Source organism: Bos indicus x Bos taurus, chromosome 9 (assembly GCF_003369695.1).
Source record: "Bos indicus x Bos taurus breed Angus x Brahman F1 hybrid chromosome 9, Bos_hybrid_MaternalHap_v2.0, whole genome shotgun sequence".
Taxonomy (NCBI): Eukaryota; Metazoa; Chordata; class Mammalia; order Artiodactyla; family Bovidae; genus Bos; species Bos indicus x Bos taurus.
The window spans coordinates 86,245,655-86,268,222 of NC_040084.1; the positions used below are offsets into that span (position 1 = coordinate 86,245,655).

Consider the following 22,568-nt stretch of genomic DNA (forward strand, 5'->3'; position numbering starts at 1 on the left):
CTGCATAGCTTTCCTATTAGGAGTGAGCAGAACCATCGAGTCTTATATTTCCACAACTGCTTTATCCAATGTTGCTGAATCCTTGAGAGTCCTTAATCGATGCCTTCAAATCTCAAGCCACCTATTCCCTCTGGGGTTCTCTCTGTAGCTTACAAAGCATTTTCAAATGCACTTTCTTTAATCCCCACAGCCATCCTATGAAAGAGGTGCTACTGTCCTTTGAACTTGTGGGCCCAGCAGTCGCAGCGCATGGGCTTGGTTGGGCCATGGCCTGTAGGCTGTTAGTTCCTGGACCACGGATCAGACTCATGTCCCCTGCATTGGAAGGGAGATTCTTAGTCACTGGACCACCAGAGAAGTCCCGCTAACCTTATTTTATAGACGAGGAAACATGCTCACAAAGGTGAAGCATCTTCCCACTGTCATCCAACTAGTAAATAAGAGATCAAGATTCAAACTTAGAGCATCTGACGACAAATCCAGTTTTCCTTCTCTGTCCCACAGCTCTGTTCCATAACTGGTCTAGTGTCATTAAAATCCAGCTGTCCCTTATCTACCAAAGTTATTCTTGTCAGAAACATAGGATAGCAAACCATAAGATCCTATATTTTTTCAGGGAGTACTCAAAGTTGAAATGGGGATGGCTAAGCCACTGGGACCTGAACTGGTCAACTGTGAGTCCTATTGACCTGCAGACATGATTGCTTCACTCATAATTTTTGTTTTATGAGTGAAATTAGGAGATTTCATACAAAAATTCAAATTTCTTGCTCTGCTTGGAAAATCAGATGATTGGGCGATCTCTGACACAAAATCCACGCGGCAGTGACAGGCTTGAGCAGAGTAGCACCTGCCCCCTCAAGACAGTAGGAGTGCTTTCCCAGTTTGCTCCGGGCTTTTCCACTCAGACAGCGTGGACAGGTACAGGGCCCCATTTGTGCATCCATGTGATCTGACAGCACTAGTGGGCAGTGGGGTTTGCCACCCCTGCTCTAGAACATTCCTTCCTGGAGCAGGAATGCACTGTCCATAACACAGGGCCCAGTATATATTGGAAGCCCAGTAAGGACAGTGTTGAATGAGGGCTATGGATCTTGTAACAGTAATTAAACCATACACCTTGAGAGCTGAAAATGTTTATCATGGTCATTACAAAGAATTGGTTCTAACCACCTAAATCATTACAGTTGATTGTGCCTTCATCTATTGTTCATGGTAAGAGAGAAAGAGAAATAACCCTTCCTTCCAAATATGTTTAATCAGTTTTTCACCAGGAAGACTCTGCCTTTCTTCCTACACATTCTTCCATGTGTGTGTCTAAATGATAAGCATACTTAAACGTTTAGTCTGTGGAAGTGATCTTTGCATCTTTGGTGTGACTCATGTATTTTAAATTGAGGTGATAAAATATTTGCTTTTCTTTGCCTTTGGTTCTTAGTTTTAGAGACTTGGAGGAAAAAGTATCTGGGAAACTTTGATACTTTAAAACTTTAATAGTCCTTCATTTCAATAAATGTTTTACTTGTGTGGGTAGATAAGTATACCCACTTATAGTATATGATTTGAAAATTTTCATTCTTTATAGAGCATTAGTCTATCCAGGGACAGATAATACATCGAAAAGAGGAAGAACATCAATAATTGAAAGGAAAAGGTAGTAAAAGAAAAACTATCATAACATAGCCCTTAAAAAAATAAGAATTGGGGTTTACATTGACAGCTGCACATAATAAAAATATGAGAGAACTTTTTACAAGAAGCTGTGAGAGACATCCCAGTAACCAGTGTAAAAAAAGGGACTTATCTTGTAGCTTTTTTTTCTTGAATCCTATGTAGTTACATTTCATTCTGGAGCAGAAATAATCCAGGGGGCAGGGGCAATGATAGGATCAGAAATGAGGTCTCCAGACAAACTTGGATGGAACATTACAAAGGTGAAAGTCTGAAGATTCATAAAGGTCTCTTACCCACCCGGAAACAGTCCAAGAGGCCTTGAAGTCAGAAGAGAAAGAATGTGAATGAATGAATGAACAAACTACAGAAAAATAAGCTCAGGGCAAAATAAGGCAGTAGGAAAAAAAGGCATTTGACTAAGGGTGGAACTATTCTTATAGTATTTTTCTGTTTTTTTTTTTGTTTATTTGTTTACTTTTCACTACACATTATGGAAAATTTCAAATATTCATATAAAAGAGAATAGTCCAGTGATCCTCCATCACCCAGTCAATTCTTAGTCACTCATGATTACAGGGTCTCAAGAAACTGAAATTTCCAGTGTATCTAAAATAATCATTCTGACTATTCAGTTTCAATTTCTCTCTTTTAAATCTGTTGTGGATTCTTTATGACCTTCTGAGCTGGGACTATGGGGCCACAGAAAGCAAAGGCTGGAAGCCTAAAAAAAAAAAATCCACAAACATGTTGTTTATGCCCTGGATAACCAGAAGTTGAAAGTGTGACTTTTGCGGTTTGTTTTGGCCTCATAGGCCAAAACTATTAGACTATTGGATGTGAAAGAAAGAAAAGGGAATGCTGAACCTCTTCAGCTGGGAAGGCAAAATCATCAAAATTCTATGAGGTTAAGACAGTTGCTGTGGCTTTTAGAAACTTGTGTGGCCCAAAGGAGTCATAAATCATTTTTATGGTATAAAACCCTTGAAGAACATACTTGGTTTCCCAGGAATGCCTGCCATTCTTTCACTCACAAAAGGCTCATGTCCCTCCAGAAGCTCAGGTGGAACCTGATTGGTCTGCTCCACATTGCCTCCGAGAAATACTGAACCATGTAGGGACTTAGCCCATCTCTGAGGCTTCTGTTAACAGGTGAAATGGACAGATATGAGCTGCATGATCTGAGCTGCATGATGCATTTCTTTCCAGTTCATAATTCAACTTTAAGGTAAAATCTGCAGTGGCCCCTCTGGTCCCTGGCCTAAGTTTTAACAGCATCTTTTCCTTCTGGGGTTACATGGAAAGCAGTCAAGAGTTAAAATGTATTTCCATGGTCTTGTTAAGATCCAGAGTGGGAAAGCTATAGATCCCTAAGATCCCCTGGCCATCCACTCAAATGATACCATACTACCATCCCTAAGGAAAGCCCACAGAATGGTGACCTGTCTGTTTCCTATGTGACTCGGTAGGAGAGGGGGGAGTAGACCTCTCCATAAACCCAACTTCCTGCTTATTTTAAGTGTTTGATCCGCATCTCAACATTAGTCATATTAGAAGGTCACAGAGCCCCATTGACTGTGTGCTTCCAAATAGAATCAACAGAGCCCCTTTCTGCAGAGACTGTTGCCATACCTATGCCGGGCTGAATGCTCAGGGCAGAATTGGCCTGGGATCAGGGGGCTGGTTAACCATGACAGCACTTTCAGAGCTCACGGCAGAGCTGCCGGTGGCAGAGGTCCACCACGTGGATCTTTCTGGGCCTTGGAGACTAGAATCACAAAATCCCAAGTTCATTATTCCTCTAAGTGGAGCGCACATCTGGAAAGTACCTTTTCTAGGAAGGAGTAGGATAGAGGTCATTTAATGACATTTCAGTCTTCCAGATGTCTACTAAAAATAAGTATCCACAATGATATATCAGTATCCACAATATCATTTAAAGACTTTTTGATTAAAATGCAACAGTGCTTGCTTTCTGGGTTTCACTTTGCTGCTGAATTTTTTATGATGTTGTTTATTGAAAAGCAGCACTGTCTTCTGAAAGCTTTTACCAGATTCCCATGGTGATTTGCTAGGCATAGCACAACTCAAATTAAAATTTCATCATCTTCAAAGGCTACTTTTATGAGCTATAAAAGAGCACCTGCCTGGCCCCGCATGGGTACCATAATACAGAGGAGAAGCACGAAGCTTTTCTTCCAAAAGTTTAGAGCCTGTATCATACTAATAAAGAAAATGTAGAGCGAAGATTACACCATTTTCATGTTTGTGGTTTACTTCAAATATTGGAACTTTTGGCAACACTTGAAGCAATTAAAAGACTCAAAGTAATGTCGTTATAATAGAATCATTGCTACGATATATTAATGTCTTGCAGGGTCTGTAAGAAGAATCCTCAGAACTCACACTGTTTGAGGTCTGGCTTAAACTGTGCTCTGGCCCAGTGCCTCTGACATCCTTATGAAGCAGAAATGATCACATTTCAATAAACATGTGACCTTGCTTTGGCATGGCCTTGACATTTTACCAAGATTCTTTCCTCTGACTCGGCAAGATGCACTTCTTATATCCATCCCCCACACTTGTACATTCAGGATTCCTTCCAGTAGAACTTCCTACAAGGAAAAAAAAAAAAAAAAAAAGCATGAACAGCCCATGCAGGACCCCAAGCAAGATGGTATACTGATTTTATGCTCCCTTGACCCCCAAACACATAACAATGATAGATAGAATATTTAAAAAGGAAATACACAGAGTGTCCCCAAGGCTGGAACAATACCAGAGGAATGAGCAGCAGTGGAATCACAGATCAGCTGATCTCTGGTCCAGAATCAGGTGGTGGCAGCCACGCACTGGACTCCGTGTGAAGATGGAAGCCAGCACCAGGCTCCATGCCACATCCTGAGACGGACAGCCATACTTCCCTCACTCTCAAGCAAAGAAAGCCAAACACAATGGCCACTACCCTGTCACTGGAACCATGGCTTTTAAAGGGTTAACCTAGAGAGGGAGTAAAACAAAGTCATAGCCTCATAAGTAGGAAGTGAACCAAATTCTTCCTTTTTGGTAACCAGATCTGTTATTCCCATTATTCCCATCAGAGAACTAATAGCCCTCTCTACCTCTTTTTCCTGAGTCTTCCTTCAACTGGTCACTGAATTCAGTTCTCATGATTTATGATTCTATAAAAATTTATGCCTGAAAAAATTTTCAAAATGGGCTTTCATTCCCTGTGAGAATATTCCCATTATTCTCATAGGATGGGAACTTCAGATGGGACCTGGTCCTGGCCTAGTGCCAGGAGTCCTGATAGGAGTAACTGCAAAACCACTAGGGAAGGACAGGGACTGGAAGGAAGAGAGAGAGAGAGGGCGAGAACGAAAATGAGTCTCCTACTCAAAATGAACCTACTGGCCAAATAATCTAAGCAAGCACATGAAACAAACTGTAATACCAAGAAAAGCAACAAAATCTACTGTTGAGACAGAAATTCATTCCAGTTATCTTTACAGAACAATTGGCAAAGACTTATTAAGTATGCCCAGGACGTTGAGAAGATAAAAGTGTGAATAGCTTCCATTAAGAGCAGGAAATTGCAGGACAAACACTTGAAACAAGAACATTATGATATTAATAAATAATTAATAATAAATCTTGAAAATGAAAAATATGGTAATTGAAATAAAAACTTAATGGCCATGGAAATAAAAGCTTAAGAAACTGAATAAACTTTGAACTGAGTAGAGTGAAAGAGGAGCTTTATGAATTAGAAAGTAGGCATGAAGAATTGATCAAAACTTCAATTCAGAAATGTCAAGAGAGAGAGGGAGAAAGAAATAGACAGAAGGAGCAGTTAAAAGATGTGGGAAAGGTGGTAAATTTCCAACAGTCAGTCAATAGGAGTTTCAAAAAAGAATGGTGAAATGGTAGGGAAGCAGTATTTGAAGCTATTGAAGGACAAAATAGTCTAAAATCGAAGGTGTGATTCTTCAGACTGAAAGCATACGTAAGAACTGAACGGAATAAACAAAGTTAAATTTACACTCAAATATTTTGAAATAAAGCTGCAGGATATCAAGGAAAAGGAAGACAAGCGGATGACTAGTGAAAGAAGCATAATTAGGCTGATAATCCGATTTCCCATCAGCAGCAGTAGATCCCAGATGGCAGTAGAGTAATATCTTCAGAATGCTGAGGAAAATAATCGTCAATCCAGGATTTCATAGGGGCTTCCCGGGTGGTGCTGGTGGTAAAGAACCCACCTGCCAATGCAAGAGACAAAGAAACATGGGTACTATCCCTGGGTCGGGAAGATCCCCTGAAGTAGGAAATGACAACCCTGGAGCATCCTATGGACAGAGAAGCCTGAAGGGCTACGGTCCATAGGGTCGCAAAGAGTCAGACACGACTGATGCAACTTGCACGCACACACACGAAATCAGATCGCTTTAGACTATATCAGGGCATCATAGATGTAAACTTTATAAGAAAGTTCTGGCTGAACGTTTAAAATCAGAATCCCAGGTAAAGTTTATCTTGTGTTTCGTTTCTAATCAACAGCATCAAAGAATTAATTGCCCTCTCTACCCCTTTAGGGGCTTCCCTGGTGGCTCAGACGGTCAAGCGTCTGCCTGCAATGCAGGTGACCCGGGTTCGATCCCTGGCTTGGGAAGATCCCCTGGAGAAGGAAATGGGGACCCACTCCAGTACTCTTGCCTGGAAAATTCCATGGACAGAGGAGCCTCGTAGGCTACAGTCCATGGGGTGGCAAAGAGTCGGACACGACTGAGCGACTTCACTTTCACTTCTACCTCTTTTTCCTGAGTCTTCCTCCCACTAGTCACTGAATTCAGTTCTCATGATTTATTATTCTATAAAAATTTATGCCTGAAAAATTTTTCAAGATGGGCTTTCATAAAATGTCCCACTTGTATAAAATTTAAGGTATCCAAAGATTTCATAAATCCACTGGGGCTAACCTCTGCTTAAAGACATTCTTGGTTCAGATATGCCAGGCGTTATATGTAGAAGGAAGGGAAACGATAGTTAGCCAAAAAAATTGTAATTATGAAAAGGAGTGACTGATAATGAATTCCACTTTTACTTTTGAAAATGTTTGTACAAAACTGGGTCAGGCCCAGTGTTTTTACACTAGAATCTGTAGACATTTATTTGCCTAATAAAATAACCACCCAGCCTGGCAAAACTCTGCATACTTGGCAGTCCCTTCTGCCCAGGAGCCTGGAACAGCATTGGCCCAGCAGGTGTGGCTTTCAAAAGGTTCAGAGGGTTGAATTTGGGAAGTCTGCCCAGCCCTCCACCTGTGTGCAGTGTGCCTTCCCGAAGGCCAGGTTCATTCCCAACTTTTCTTAGGTTCAAAAGACCTCTATTCATTCACAATTGATAATGAAAACTAAAATAACCAAGGGATTGACCCTATACACCAAAATTGTAACATTTCTTTTCAATAAAAGAGGCCATGTACTTTTAAAATTAATTTATTTTAATTGGAGGCTAATTACTTTATAATATTGTAGTGGTTTTTGCCATACATTGACATGAATCAGCCATGGGTGTACATGTGTTCCCCATCCTGAGCCCCCCTCCCACATCCCTCCCCATTCCATCCCTCAGGGTCATCCCAGTACACCAGCCCCGAGCACCCTTTCTCATGCTTTGAACCTGGACTGGCGATCTGTTTCATATATGGTAATATACATGTTTCAATACTATTCTCTCAAATCATCCCACCCTCACCTTCTCCCACAGAGTCCAAAAGTCTGTTCTTTACATCTGTGTCTCTTTTGCTGCCTCGCATTTAGGGTCATCGTTACCATCTATTTTTGACTTGTAGAATATAGATACTCTATAGCGTTTAACACTATTGTATACATATGAAACCTACTCTTCTGCTTGCTGGCATGGGTTTGGTAGCCCTCTTTCCTTAAAGGGTGAGGTGGTGGTGGTGGTTAGTCACTAAGTCGTATCCGACTCTTGCAACCCCATGGACTGTAGCCCGCCAGGCTTCTCTGTCCATGAGATTCTCCAGGCAAGAATACTGGAGTGGGTTGCCATTTCCTTCTGCAAGGGAATCTTCCCGACCCTGGAATCAAACCTGGGTCTCCTGCATTGCAGGCAGGTTCTTTCTCAACTGAGCTACAAGGGAAGCCCAAAGGGTGAGGTAGGGGGAAGAACAGAACTCTCAACATCTTGGGCCTTCGGAAAGAAAGGAAGAAGAAAAAATGTTTTCCTAGACTGGTGATTTTTTTCACAAGGTGCTCTTTGATCATAGGACCCAGTCATGACCCAACTAGTAAGATCTGACTTCTTGGGCCCTAGGATTGGGATCACCTGCTTATGTAGGGCAATGGGACGGGTGGGCTGTTGGGGGGCTCTTGCTAGCTGTTCCAGTATCTTGAACCTCTGTGTGCTGGTCTGAAATAATGATTTTCAGATTTAGAACCTTTGTATCAACTGAAACTTTATAAAAAGCCCAATACATAAACCCAGGCAAAGCACAGCTCTTCAGGTTTAAATAGGGCTGAAGGACCTGGAGTCCTGTCCATCTGGGTACACCTCCCCCACCATGGACCATGTATACCTCAACTTTTCGCTTTTCTGAAACTTCTTAGACGCTTCCTTTCTGGGCCGAGGATTAGCCATAGGATTGGAGAGGGCTTGATGATGCAAGATCATGGGATGAATGAGAAACATACTGGAGACTCCACTTATTTTGTCTTACTAAATGAGCAAAGTCCCAGGACCACTGGTAAGAGGTGTGGAGATTTTTTTGATTGGGGACCAAGGATGTGAGAATGCTGCAATCCACACTATGTAAGTTGCATGTGCTTTGTCTACTCAGAGGGTTCACCAGGAGTTGCCTTGAAACTGCTGTCAGGTCCTGAATTCTTCCCCAGCTTCTAGAGCCTTTCCTTCTCTACAAGTGGACTGGAGGATGCTAACGCTCATTCTGCCTGGAATGCCGCCAAAACCTGGGCCTCCTCTGGGACCGGGGGAGAAGGAAATTGCAGGCAAGGGAGACGGATGAGCCAGGCATGGAATTCCTTACTGGCACAATGTTGCTGCTCATGAACAGTAACCAGCTCTTCAAAATCTCCCAGAGGTTCTTCTTTAAAATGGAGATTTCTAGCCTGGTCCCCAGAGAACCCATTTACATCAAGCACTCTGGAAGGCCCATCTGGGAATTAATATTTTTAACAGGTGCCCTGCCTGATTGTTATTCCCACTGCATTGTCAATAAGAATTCTTCAAAGTTTTTGAACAGGGGGCTGATGTGGATGAATTTGTATTTCAGCTGAGTTAGTGCAGCAACTCTGTGCAGAGTGCATTTGGGCAAAAGAAATGGAAGGGATACTACGTAGCCGCGGATGAGTTGAGCGGGGATTGAGGTGTGGAATGGGTGGGAGAACGAAGATTAAGAAACCTTTCAAGGGTCAAGTTGTAGGGTGGGGCCGTCGAGTGCCGTGGAGAGTAACGGTGAGAGAGGAGTCAGGGAGGACCCGCAGGGATCCCGCTGTGGTGCCTGGGTGTCCACTGGGTGCTGTGGGGCCTTTGGCACTTGGTCTTATTCATCACAGTCCAGCCAGTGAAAATGTTACAGGAGCAAACCAACACAAGATGATTTTGCTAAAAGGTCAAAGTGAAGGAAGATGAACCCACAAAGAAAACCTAGCGAGTGTAAGTGTACACTTTTAAAAATAGCATAGTTTAGAATAAATTTCAACCAAACTGGTCTTTTTTGTTGTAGTTTTGGCAGTTAAATAGACTCAGTTATCTGGAAAGTGTATTTATACAAGATATCTCATTTCCCTAATAAATTGAGCATATGGTCAGAGTGGGGTCTTATGTTTATACCCCATCTTAAAAGTGAGCTAGATGGGCAGGAGAGTGTTTCGTGGGTTGCCGTGGTAGATACCAGGATCCGAGGACCAGATAAGAAAATCGTAGATCAAGCACTGGCAAGGGGTCCAGTTTGGCTAAAGTCATCACCATGATGATGACCTTAGAGCAGATTTTAAAATATATATTAAGGTTTTCATTTAAAACAACCTTACCCTAGAAGTACTGCATAGGAAGAAAAAAATGAAGTGCATCATCATTTTAAACTATGTACGAAGAGAACACAGGTGATTGTAAAACAACAGGAGACAGTAAAGCCTAACACTAAAGATAAAATGATTAACTCTAGGGGAAAACCAAATGGCCCCGGGGGCACTGGACAGTGCCCATCAGAGTGGGATACTAGAGGAGCAGCCGTGTTGACACTTGTCACAGTTGGTGGAGGAAACTGAAAGGTCACTCTTTGAAGATCTGGGTTCCAGTAAGAGTGGATCGTGTGAGTGGCCAAGACCAGCCTCCTGAGGCCACAAGTTCTTGAGCTGCCAGGAAGCAACGCCACTTGGGTGCTGTGGCTAAGCCACAGGCAGCTAAGTGCGTGGGTCTTCACAGCTCGTTTCCGGCTTCCGCTTGGCCTTACACCTGAGTCATCTTTTATTTATGCCCTCCTATAGCATTTCCATAAGCTGGTTGTGGCCAACACCATTCATCAACCTAATGGGCTCAAATGGAACTCTTTGAAATCTCCCAGGACACGTCTTGCTCTAAGAAAGAAAGGTTAACAACAATTTTTCAACTCGGAATTTATGTCTTCCCATAAATTGACCTCGAGAGGTTATTTGTGGATTCCAATACAGGAAAGTCCTTCTGAGGTCCCTGTGGTCCTCGGCCCTCCCCGCCCCCACCAGCTGATGTCTTCTGCCCACTCCTTCGAGATCTCTGGGGACAGCATGGCGGTTGTATGTCTTGGCTTAATCCCTCTGCCATTTGTCCATTCATTCGCTGAGTATTTATTGCAGCCCTGCTTTTTCCAGGCAGGGTGCTAAGCACTGGAGACGCAGCGAACAGACATCTGTGCTCTCCTGGACTCACCACCTAAACAAACAATTACACAAGTTCTTATTAAAAGGCAACTGGAAAGTGGACTCGGAGGAGCGCAGGTGCTGTGAGAGTTTCTGTGGGAGGCTTTGCTGGACTTTGTTGCCCCACCCCTGGTGTTAATGCAGGTCTCTGGGGGGCTGACCGTGTATGGACAGGATCTCTGGACACCCCCTAAATCACCATCACATTACTCAGCCGTTTACTGTGAAATCTCAACCTCAGAGGACAGACCCTCTGTCTCAGATGATGACGGCCTCGCTGGAGTGTCCTGTGCCCTGCTTCTCACCCAGCTCCAGGCTCCCTCTCTTTGACCCCCGCCCAGTTACTGGGCGCTCTGACCTGAGGCTTAGGTCCCCTGGGGGACGCCAGCTGCCAGACGATACCTGGAAGCTGCGCATCCTCAAAGCAAAGCCCAGTCACCCGCCTACACAAGTTTTACTTTGTTTTCCAATGTGTTTGTTGTTGTCTAGTCGCTAAGTTGTGTCTGGTTCTTTGCGATCCCATGTGGTGTAGCCCACCAGGTTTCTCTGTCCATGGTATTTCCCAGGCAAGAATACCAGACTGGGTTGCCATTTCCTCCTCCAGGGAATCTTCCCAACCCAGGGATCACACCCCAGTCCCTTAGGTCTCCTGCATTGGCAGGCAGATTCTTCACCACTAAGCAACCAGGCAAGCCCTTTACAATGTGTAGCTCTCAAACTTTTCTGATGGTAAAACTAAAATACATACGTTACAATAAAAGCGAACATTCCAAACATGAATCAAATACAAGTTCAATATATTCCCACCTTCCATTGCATCTACCACCATAAATAACTTCTTTGAACAGTTTGGTGTTTATCCTTCAAGATATTTGAGTCCTTTTGTAAACACATAAGTTTATTTTTGTGTTGTCCTACATGTTCATATTGTCCTGTGATCGACTTTATTTTACCTGCAAATATCGTGAACAGTTTTTAGGACAGTGTGTGTAGATCCTCCTTCTCCTTTCTGGGTGCTCCGTGGTGTTTCCCGGTAGGAATGCGCCAGAACTGCTCTGTGAATCAATCCCCCATTAATGAACTGTGAGCTCAGCCATATGTTGTTGTCATAAATCTTACAGCAATGAATAGTCTCATACATACATCTCTCTGTGTCAAATTCTTCCTAGAAAGGTATTTTGGGTCTAACATCCTGCATTTTTAATGGGCTTTCATACACAATGAGGTGCTCTTAACCACCCTTCACGTCACGCGTGGCTGGATGTGCTGGTGCTCACTGTTCCATTGGCTTCTAGTATATTCCTTTCTGGGAACTACACACCTCTGCTTCCCATGATAGACCTAGGTGTTTAACTACAGTCTGTTTTTTGCTGAATCTCTATTCCAGTTGAACTGTGTAATTTATTTAATGGTCATATAAACCAAAGAAGCATGAAGGAGAAAAGGTTGTCCTAAAAAAAAAAAAGATGTTTAAGTTTTGTTTTTCTAACCACCAACTTGAACTAAAAAAAATTTTTAAATAACTAACCATTTACACAAATTATATCAGATTCAGTGGCTTCAACTGACTTATAAACTCCACTGACTGTACAGGGACCATGTTTGCTGAATCTCTTTCTTCCAGTTGAATTCATTATTATAATTGTGTAATTTATTTAATTATTACATAAACTAAAGAAGCATGAGGGGGAAAAGAAAAGGTTGTCCTAAAAAAAAGAAAAAAAGACATGTAAGTTATGTTTTTCCAACTACAAGCTGGAACTAAAAAAAAATTTTAATAACTAACCACTTGCACAAATCATATCAGATTCAGTGGTTTCAACTGACTTATAAACTCCTTTGGCCATGGGACCGCTCTTAATCCGCCTTGCCAGTAATATTTCTGAAAAGCATCCCACAGCTGTTTGGTTTGTTTGTAAATTGGGTTATCTTTTCTCCTTAGAAATACCTAATAACCAGACATATCTTTTTTTTTTTTTTTTTCACTCAGTCGTGTCCGACTCTTTGTGACCCCATGAACTATATCCTACCAGGTTCCTCCATCCATGGGATTTTCCAGGCAAGAGTACTGGAGTGGGTTGCCATTTCCTTCTCCACAGACATGTCTTATGTGGGGTATTCAATGTAATCTGCCTTAATGAAAGTGGATTTTTAGCCCTCTTTTTCATCTCACATCAAGCCACTGTAAGCTCCAGTAATGCCGACAAAGACCGTACGTTCAGCCTCATAGAAAAGAAATTTTCTGTCCGGAAATTACAAATTTGCTATCTGGGAATGGCAACTGTTGCCTTTGAAAGTGAGAGAATGTCTGTAGGCAAACATCCACTTTCTAACCTAATATAACATTAGAAATGGTTTTACAGCCACTCCAAAATTTACAAACGCTTTATGTGACTATGTTCAATACTTAAGCATTTGTTATGGGCTTCCCATGCGGCTCAGTGGTAAAGAATCCACTTGCCAAGCAGGAGATGTAGATTCAATCCCTGTGTGGGAAAGATCCCCCGGAGAAAGATCTCCCACTCCAGTATTCTTGTTTGGGAAATTCCATGGACAGAGGAGCCTGGGGGGCTACAGTCCATGGGGTCAGGGGTTGCAAAGAGTCAGACACGACTTAGCAACTGAATAACAACAAGTATTATTTGGACATGTGGATACACAGGGAAACGCATTTCTACAGGGTTGGCTATATAGGGATCTCTGATGAAGTCTGGATGAACTAAGAATTAAATCATACTGAATCCATTCAACAAATATTTGTTAAATGCCCACTATATACTTTCCAGTTTCTCATAACTGCTGGGGCCTCAACTAGCCACAGCCAGCAGGACTGCTCCAAGACGCTTGTGATCTAGGCAGAGACTTCAGGCCACAGGGAAACACAAAAGTTCAGTTACCTCAACAGAACAAACATTCTCTGAAACGCTGGGACCACGTGTGCACCTGCCCGGTGGAGCAGGCTGGTGCGAGGCAAAAAAAGCAAATCTTCCCACGAACCTCATCAGTTTTCTACATCTTCTCAAAGCGTTTCCATGTCATTGAAGTACCAATTTTGCTTACCCTCTTGATGCTTGGCAGAGCCCTGAAGAGACCACCAGCCTTCTCACTGCCGTGTTTTCTCTTCTAGGACATCAATGAGTGTATTCTTGAAAACTACCCCGAGTGTTCCAACCCCAGGTTATTTTACATCATTCCGTATTTCTGTGGACAGCACCCCAGATGCAGGTAAAGACCGAAACAGGCTCATGACATGCTTACGTGGACGACGATGGTAGGAATCCCACCAGCTGGCTCTCAGGCACCTTCTGTGACCCCAGTCTCCCTACCTTCTGGAATTCAGTTAATGTTTATTGCTAATCTCTCAAGATCACATTTGAGACTCTGAATGTCTTATAAATAAGGAAATTAACAAAGCAAGATCTAGAGGGGGCCTTGGGGACCACCCCTAAAGCTGTGTAACTGAAATGCCAATCAAACTCTTCTTCATTCTTAACATACACCTGTCACTACCCAGCTCATGAGATAGTAAAACCCAGGGGGGTGCACCCAGCCTGCTCCTCTGCAGTGACAGCTTCACTGATGGGTGTCCTTGCAGGTGTGGTGTGTCTAACTGGGTCAAAACAGGGATGCTCACTTGGAAAATTCGAGTGTCTCTCTCCTGAGACACTTAGAGAAGAAGAAAGTACTTTTAGTGATCACTCCTCAGCCTTATTTGGATGCCAGACCCTTCTCTATAAGGTGACTTATTCAGACACTTTATGTGGTCCACCCACCTCCTCTGCATCCCTGGGGAACTTCTTAGGAATCCCCACCTAATCCCAGTCTCTGAGACGGGGTCCAGGCTACTGTGACCCCCTCCCCAGGTAGTTCTGATCCAGCTACACTGGAAATTCACTGTACACTAGACGTGTGTGGCCTCCAGAAGAAATGGTGGTAATGATGAATATTATCTTTGCTTGGTGGAAAATAAACCCAGATGCCAGAAGTGACATTTCCCTCCAAAGGAGAGGTTGATTAGAAGGTCTAAAGAGACCGGGGGTTGGGAGCAGGGGACACACAGCTGTCTCAAGTTGCAGTTTATTTATTCATTGTACTTTTTGCTGACACTGTGGTTGCTGCTTAGTTATTACCGACGTTTTGCTGAATTTACCGCTTTGTTTATGGTCAGAATTCTGGGGCTAGACGTGTCGGCTTCACCATAAACTCCTGAGTTCAGGAGGCCTCCCTCAGCCACCCACCCCCTGTAATACATGCCTTCTGCTTCAGGGTCAGGGCTTCAGATCCTGGGAAGATCTGGGGCCCGATGTCTCCCTTTCTGACACAATGAACATATTTATTCCGAGAAACATGATTGTAACTCCTTAAAGTACTTTCTAAATTGTATATTTCCCAGCCTTGGGACAAGGACTTATGCTTTATCTTGGTCCATGCGTGATGATCGTCAGAACACTTTCAAAATGTCACCTTCTCCCACCTTGACAACAATTATTTGCGCTAAATAAGGATTGTTTAAAATTTTTCAAAAAATAATCCTGGCTTCCCAAATTCCCCCGGATGGTAAAAACCAGTCAGGCCTGGAGCCTAGTTCCTGAGATCTGCAGGCTGGGCTCCTTACAGTGTTGTGGGCTCAGAGAGCTGCCTTACGAATGCAAATTAGGCTGTTTCCCTTCTGTAATAATAATTTTAAAAGTTTGTCTTTAAATTTCTCAAAAGAATAAGATGATTAGCAGTCATGACCTGACACCTATTTTGATTTCTACAGAAATCAATATCAGTAAGTTTCCTATGTCTAAACTTCTCACTTTATGGATTCCGTTTGATCCTTCTATTAAAAAGTCATTCTAGGGACGCCCCCGGTGGTTCAGTGGTTAAGACTCTGTGCTTCCAGTGCAGGGGGCATGCGTTCGATCCCTGGTGAGGGAACACATGCTGTGCAGTGTGGCCAATAAATAAATAAGCCATTCTAATCAGCATTTGTTGATATCTAGCTGCCTAGGCCCATGTAACAAACATTTATTTGGGGCTCACTAAGCTCAAGAGCCCCAGGCCTGGCACTATACAGGGGCGATGATGCTGGAGGAGAGATGGTGGGCAGAGGCCAGTTGGACCACGGCTGGAGATGCTGCATCTGGGCTGGTCCCGGAAGGAAGTGGGGTTTGGACTTTTGTGAATGGGGGCAGGTAGGAGAAAGGAGAAACTTCCAGCATGTTGTTGCTGCATTTGAAAACCAACCTTCGATTTAAAAATCATTTTTCTATCCATAAAGGGAGCCTGGTGAATGGGCCCTTGAAAGAGCAAAACTGAACGTGAATGAAAACTTCCTGCTTGTGGGGATTCTCGAAGAGTTGGAAGACGTGCTGCTTTTACTGGAAAGATTTTTACCTCATTACTTCAAGGGTGTGCTCAGTATCTACAAAGACCCAGGTAACTCCGTCTGTAAGCAGTTCTTCTCTGTTCTGAGGGTGACTCACTTTGAAAAGGAAACTCAGGAAATAAAGACATGGAATCACCTCCTCTGTTAGTGAAGGGAGGTTCCCCTGGCTTCAAAGCAAGGTTAGAACCACGAGATAACAGATCCCAAAGCCTTGAGCGTCGGGGCCAAACATAAACTCACAATGTTTTCAAGGCCTAATGCTTCCATTTCTCCCTCTGGAAAATGAAATTGGCAACATCCCCGTCAGCGTTGTCCTGAACGTGTTGCTGGGGCTTCCGTGGATGGGAGGGTGGGAAAATGGGAGGGAGCCATCGTCTGATGTGCTATCTCTGGCTCTATGTCCATTTAACAAAAGTGAATCCTAGCACATAGAACAGATGAAGTGGCACACTGAGAATACAGTCATGATTTTCCTCTAACAAATGCAGTGGTTTCCAAATAGAAGCGAGAATGCAGCAGAGCGATTACAAGGGTTGCCCGTGGTGTCGCTGTAAATGTGATTACTTTGAGAAGCCCATCGTGTATTTCTCTTATTATAATTTTATCTCAAGAAAATGACAAACAACATTGTTTCTGCCCTGTTCTTCTTAATCTACTGCTGCCACAACACTGCCTAATCACTAATGTATTTATTGTTTGGTTGTTCTGAATTGGGAGGTGTTATTCTGCCTTGTGGAAATAAAGCCCAGGGGAAGGGCTCCCCCAGTACAGCCTCTGCCCCACATGCCCGACAGCCAGGCAGAGACCACGCACTACATCATGAGCAGGTACTGATGCCCGGGTGAACTGGTCTTGTCTACAGGGTCCCTGACTTCTGTTTCATGGTTGGTAGGTGGTAGGCGGCCCTACCACCACCAGGGACTGGTTGGCGGAAGGTGACTGCCTTGGTCTCCCAACTGTCTTATTCAGAGAACAATTCCCACGTACTTACATCAAGGACCTCAAGGTGTGCTCTGCACATGTGTCTCCGAAGCAGGAAGTACGGTTGGGAGAGCTAGAAGTGTAACAAGCTCTGAATGGTCAGTTTTTTAAATAGGGCCCTCCTTTGCCCTTTCAACACTTCCCCTGGGTTTTGTGTTCTCCTTGGGCACCTTCTGTGAGGTTTATCTATGGTAACACTGAAGGCCCAGCAGCTCCACCGTTGCCATGCCCTGAAGAGTGGCCACCTCCCCAGAGGCAGGGGATGGAAAATGAGCGTCCACGCCCTCCAGCTTCTCGAGCATTTGAGCCTCTGCAAGGACAAGACCCCCGCATTGTCTTCTCACGGCCACAAACCCGTGAGCTGGTGTCAGATAGGTTAACGGAGGCCACTTGATCATTCACACCAGAACCAGTTCCCCTGGGCCTTTTCAGTCTAAACTCACAGATTGCGGCACGCTAAAATAGCTGCTCTTGTACTTTATACAAGAATTTTATAACTGAGTAGACTAGGGGATAGAGAACAGAAACACCGAAGTCTGAGACTCTTAAAACTCTGTAGATTAAACTGACCGTGAAGTTGGATTAAAATGCAAACACTCCACTGGCCATTTTTCTTTGCTGCTTGTCTTATTTTATTTAAAAATTCAGGTCTGTGTAGACTATTTGTAATCCCCTTCCAGCAAGATGAAGAGTATTTAGGCCAGTCTTGCTGCTGAAGTTATTGAAATAACAATAATTGAGGAGCTGGTAAAAATAACGTCTGCTAGTCAAATGGGCCATCACTTATTCTAGATCGGAAAGGTAGTCATTAATTCTTTCCAATCAGTACTAAGGGTTCCAATCACCCACCATTTAGAGAAGCTAAGAACTTCCCTAAATAATATCTCAACTGTTTGTGCACCCCACCCATTCATTTCCACTAAGAAGTTATGCTGATGAGTAAATTTGTTCCATACCAAAAATTTAGTCTTTGAGAAATTTAGTCTTCATAAAGTTTTAAAGAATATATTTGATATTAATGTTTGCATTCTGTGGAGACCCAATTAAGCATATCTCAGAAGAACTTGATGATAATAGGTACTCAAGATGGAATAAAAATGAAAGTTTTCTCCTGATGGGTAACCAAGAGTACATGCTCAAGTATTTCTCACCAGCCCAAGGGCATTTGTGAGGCAGAGGGAGTACCTTGGAGCAAGGACTCAGTAAACTCTGCCCAACCTGGATGTGAATTTGAATTGGGAGAACCGAAGCCAAAATAGAGTTACTGGGTAAGAGCAACTTCCTGTCATTAAATTATACAGTCTCATTTTTTATTGATCGATTTCAATTACATTTGCTCATTCCTTACCTTTCAAAACTGAGAGGCTTGGAGCCAGCTCAAAGAATTGAAGAGACTAAGATTCATGGTCATTCACCAAAATGTGAGCAGAAAGGCCACAGTTTACACTTCCTGAGCCACAAGGGTTAACTGGTCATGAATGCTTTTCCACCTTAGCTCTTAAAAACGGACATGCTGTGAGGTATCAATATTTTTCTTAGTCATAGTTCCTTTAGGAGGTAAAATCACAGTGGTGTTAAAGGCCAAAGTAAATAAGTAAAATAATTAAAGGCAGGAAATAAGTGAATATCTGTGATAAGAACAGTTCTTTTATTAGCATCCCTCATAGATGCCCTTGACCTAGTTAGTAACCCAGCTGTTCCACTTCAATAGCCCGGTCTAGCATCCAGATGTGAAACTGTAGGACCTGACTTTAACTCACAACCTTCCTCCTCCCGGAGGACTTGAAAGCTCAGGTGTCCAATCCTTTTCTCTTGTATTTTAAATACTTTCCTTTACTAGCATTACATGAGTATTCATCTTCAATTTGCTTCCTTTACGAATGTAAACATTGGAGCCACAGTAGAGAAGTCCTAGATTTTTGCGGACTGTCCTTGTGAGTCTGGCCACCAACTACTATAAAGGAAAATATGTGTGATTCCAAACAAATGGCTTCCTTACTAACTTTGAGGGTTTAAGTTCATTCATAAATCAAGTGCTTTGTCATGTTTCTAAAAGAAAAAAACTGTTTACACTTGAATATTTTTATAAACGATGATGTGCTGTGCTAAGCCGCTTCAGTCATGTCCAACTGTTTGCGACCACGTGGACTGTAGCCCTCCAGGCTTCTCTGTCCTTGGGATTCTCCAGGCAAGAATACCGGAGTGGGTTGCTGTGCCCTCCTCCAGGGGATCTTCCTGACCCAGGGACTGAACCCACATCTCTATGTCTCCTGCATTGGCAGGTGGGTTCTTTCACCACTAGCACCACCTGGGAAGCCCAGTGATGATGATAAATAGAAGAAAATTTTAAATATTTTTTAACTAGGTATGAATGGTAGACTCCTATTAAGAGTATAGCAATGTAAGGTTGGAGTTTTATTGGCTTTGCAGCATTCAAATCTGAGGGTATTAACATACAAAATTAAAACTGGCTAGTTTTAAAAAACAGTTATTCTTTAAGGAAAGAACACTGAGTTGGGAGTTCTCTTTATGCAGTGGTTCTGCCCTTGCAGTGGGCTTCCCTGGTGGCTCAGCTGGTAAAGAATCCACCTGCAATATGGGAGACCTGGGTTCGATCCCTGGGTTGGGAAGATCCCCTGGAGAAGGGAAAGGCTACCCACTCCAGTATTCTGGCCTGGAGAGTTCCATGGGCTGTATAGTCCCCGGGGTCACAAAGAGTCAGACATGACTGAGTGACTTTCACTTGACTTCTGCCCATAGGACCCAGAGCAAATGCAACTTTGGGTGGTTGATCGCTAGGATCTATTGGATCTATTATTATGATACTAAGGTATTACATGGAATGTTTTAAGGCACCTCTTTCTACCTTCTGTTGGTTAATACAATTATAGAGTGAAAGTGAAAGTCACAAGCTAAGCCACAAGGGAAGTCCAAGAATACTGGAGTGGATAGCCTATCCCTTGTCCAGCGAATCTTCCTGACCCAGGAATCAACCGGGGTCTCCTGTATTGCAGGCGGATTCTTTACCAACTGAGCTATCAGGGAGTGCTTTTCCCCTGAAAAAAAACACCATCCTCCGCAGTCTCACTGCCTCCTCAATTCCGAGGTATAGTTATGGAGGCTGTCGCCACCTAGAGGACATGGTGAGCCCAGGCTTCAGTGTTGTTCATTCAGAATCTGTCCTTCCCTAAGACAGGGATCCCAATTCACTCTCCGGTCATGCTGTCCACCCCTCTCTCTCACACCATATGGATTTCTGTCAGGGAGACAGGCTACCACAATGATTAGACCACAGTCTCTAGAGTAGACAGCCTGGGTGTTAAAGTCCATCCTCCACCTAAGCAGACAACCAGAGGTAAGGTGTGACTCCTCTACCCATCAGCTTCCCCATCTATTTAAGACCCGTGAACAATACTGTCTGGGAAACCCTGGTGGCTCAGAGGTTAAAGCATCTGCCTGAAATGCGGGAGACCTGGGTTCGATCCCTAGGTTGGGAAGATCCCCTGGAAAAGGAAATGGCAACCCACTCCAGTATTCTTGCCTGGAGAATCCCATGGATGGGGGAGCCTGGTGGGCTACAGTCCACAGGGTCGCAAAGAGTCAGACACGACTGAGCAACTTAACTAAACAATACTGTCTATGTCAGAAGGTTGTGGTGAGATGCACCTGATCAAATCCTTGTAAAACCCTTAGCCCAGAGCTTAACGTATAATAGTGTCAGTCCCCAGCTGTGACCAACTCTTTGCGACCCCATGAACTGTAGCCCACCAGGTTCCTCTGTCCATGTAATTCTCCAGGGAAGAATACTGGAGTGGGTTGCCATTCCCTTCTCCAGGCGATCTTTCCAACCCAGGGGTCAAACCCGGGTCTCCTGCACTGCAAGCAGATTCTTTACCATCTGAACCACCAGGGAAACCCCAACAGATGATAAGTGTTCAAAACTTAACTCTTAGCCTGCCAAGCCTCTCCTTACAGGAGAGAGACAGGGCCTGTGTCTGGGAGGAACTAGGGCTTCCACTCTCTTTCTGTAACTTCAGTGTGAAAGAAAGAAATAGAAGAGAGAGAAGGAGGGAGAGGAACAATTATATTCTGGCCAATACCTTATTCTTAAATAATCATAGGGGAATAAGTTTAGTAGAAATATTACTACAGTGACATGCTCAGGGACTGAAAAACGTATACCATTCAAGTCACTGGGGATTTTTAAAAATAATCTATTTTTATGCCTGAACACTTATCAGGAATATCAGGACATTAAAATTTCAACTTTAAATGAAACCGACTGTTGAGATGTGACCAGAGCCAATTACCATTAACTTGAGCCGAATGTTGAATCTTTCAGACTGTTCTGTATCATTTTATTTAGTAGATATAATATAGGTGTTCAATGATTTAATTGTGAATGACGTTTTCATTTTAACTAGGACCCTAAGATTCAGGTCTTGAAAAACCTTTTTTTTCCATATGCAGAATTACATAATCAGAACGCTATGACAAACTTTGTCCAGCAGATGGCAGGCTCTCTCCATTTTTTTCAAGGAAATGCCTGCGGCTTTCTAAGAGTTTCCATCTGCAGAGAGGCCTTTACAGAATGCTTGGAGGCAGATGTACAATTATGCCCAATTTGGGGCCTAAAAATGGGATCATACCAAAAGCATTCCAAGTACAATTGATTGCAGTAGTCCAAAGTGCATTGTATGACAGCTGATGGGCTCAGGAAGTGGGAGGTGGTTTACAGTCAAATAAGTTTGTGTGGGTTAAAAACATTTATTGTTTGTTGTTCATCTCAAAGTCCTGTCTGATTCTTTGTGACCCCATGGACTGCAGCACGCCAGGCTTCCGTGGCCTTCACTATCTCTTGGAGTTTACTCAGATTCATGCCATTCGGTTGGTGACGCTATCTGACCATCTCATCCTCGGCCACCCTCTTCTCCTTTTGCCTTCAGTCTTTCCCAGCAACAGGGTCTTTTCCATAAATCAGCTCTTCACATCAGGTGGCCAAAGTTTTGGAACTTCAGCTTCAGCATCAATTCTTCCAGGGTTGATTTCCTTGGTTTTATAAAAGTCATCCATCATTCTGTAATAATTGGATTAAACATGCTGTTTTTCATCTTTTATTTCCTACTTCTTATTTCTTTTGTTGTTGTTGTTGCTCAGTTGCTCAGTCATTTCTGACTCTTTTGCAGCCCCATGGACTGTAGCCGGTCAGGCTCCTCTGTCCATGGGATTTCCCAGGAAAGAATACTGGAGTGGGTTGCCATTTCCTTTCTTGGGGGGATCCTCTCAACCCAGCAGGCGAACCTGAATTTCCTGCACTACAAGTAGACTTTCTACCGCTGAACCATATTCCATTTACTCTATGACAAAACCCCCAAACATTCTGGAACCTCACAGAATGGTTGAGAGAAATTCCAACCATCTACAGGCACCACTGAAGTTGTTTTAAAAACTCAATTATTGTTCATAAAAATAGGACCCTACTCTGTTATTGGTTCATCTACCATCAGTGTTCTCCATAAAGATCTGGTTTTCACCAGTCATGTTCTAATCATGTTGGTACCACATTGTCTGTGTGTGTGTGTACATCAATTCATGTTCAAACT

The 22,568-nt window shown here is 43.2% G+C and overlaps 1 protein-coding gene across 2 annotated transcripts in view; it reads left to right on the plus strand.

Annotated features, from left to right (window-relative positions):
• Positions 1 to 22,568, plus strand: part of UST (uronyl 2-sulfotransferase) — a 317,706-nt gene that overhangs the window by 252,149 nt on the left and 42,989 nt on the right. For both annotated transcript variants that reach the window (XM_027551796.1, XM_027551795.1), the window contains exons 6-7: positions 13,738 to 13,835; positions 15,877 to 16,034. In XM_027551796.1, the coding sequence (XP_027407597.1) occupies positions 13,738 to 13,835; positions 15,877 to 16,034 (256 nt within the window). The remainder of the gene's footprint in view (positions 1 to 13,737; positions 13,836 to 15,876; positions 16,035 to 22,568) is intronic.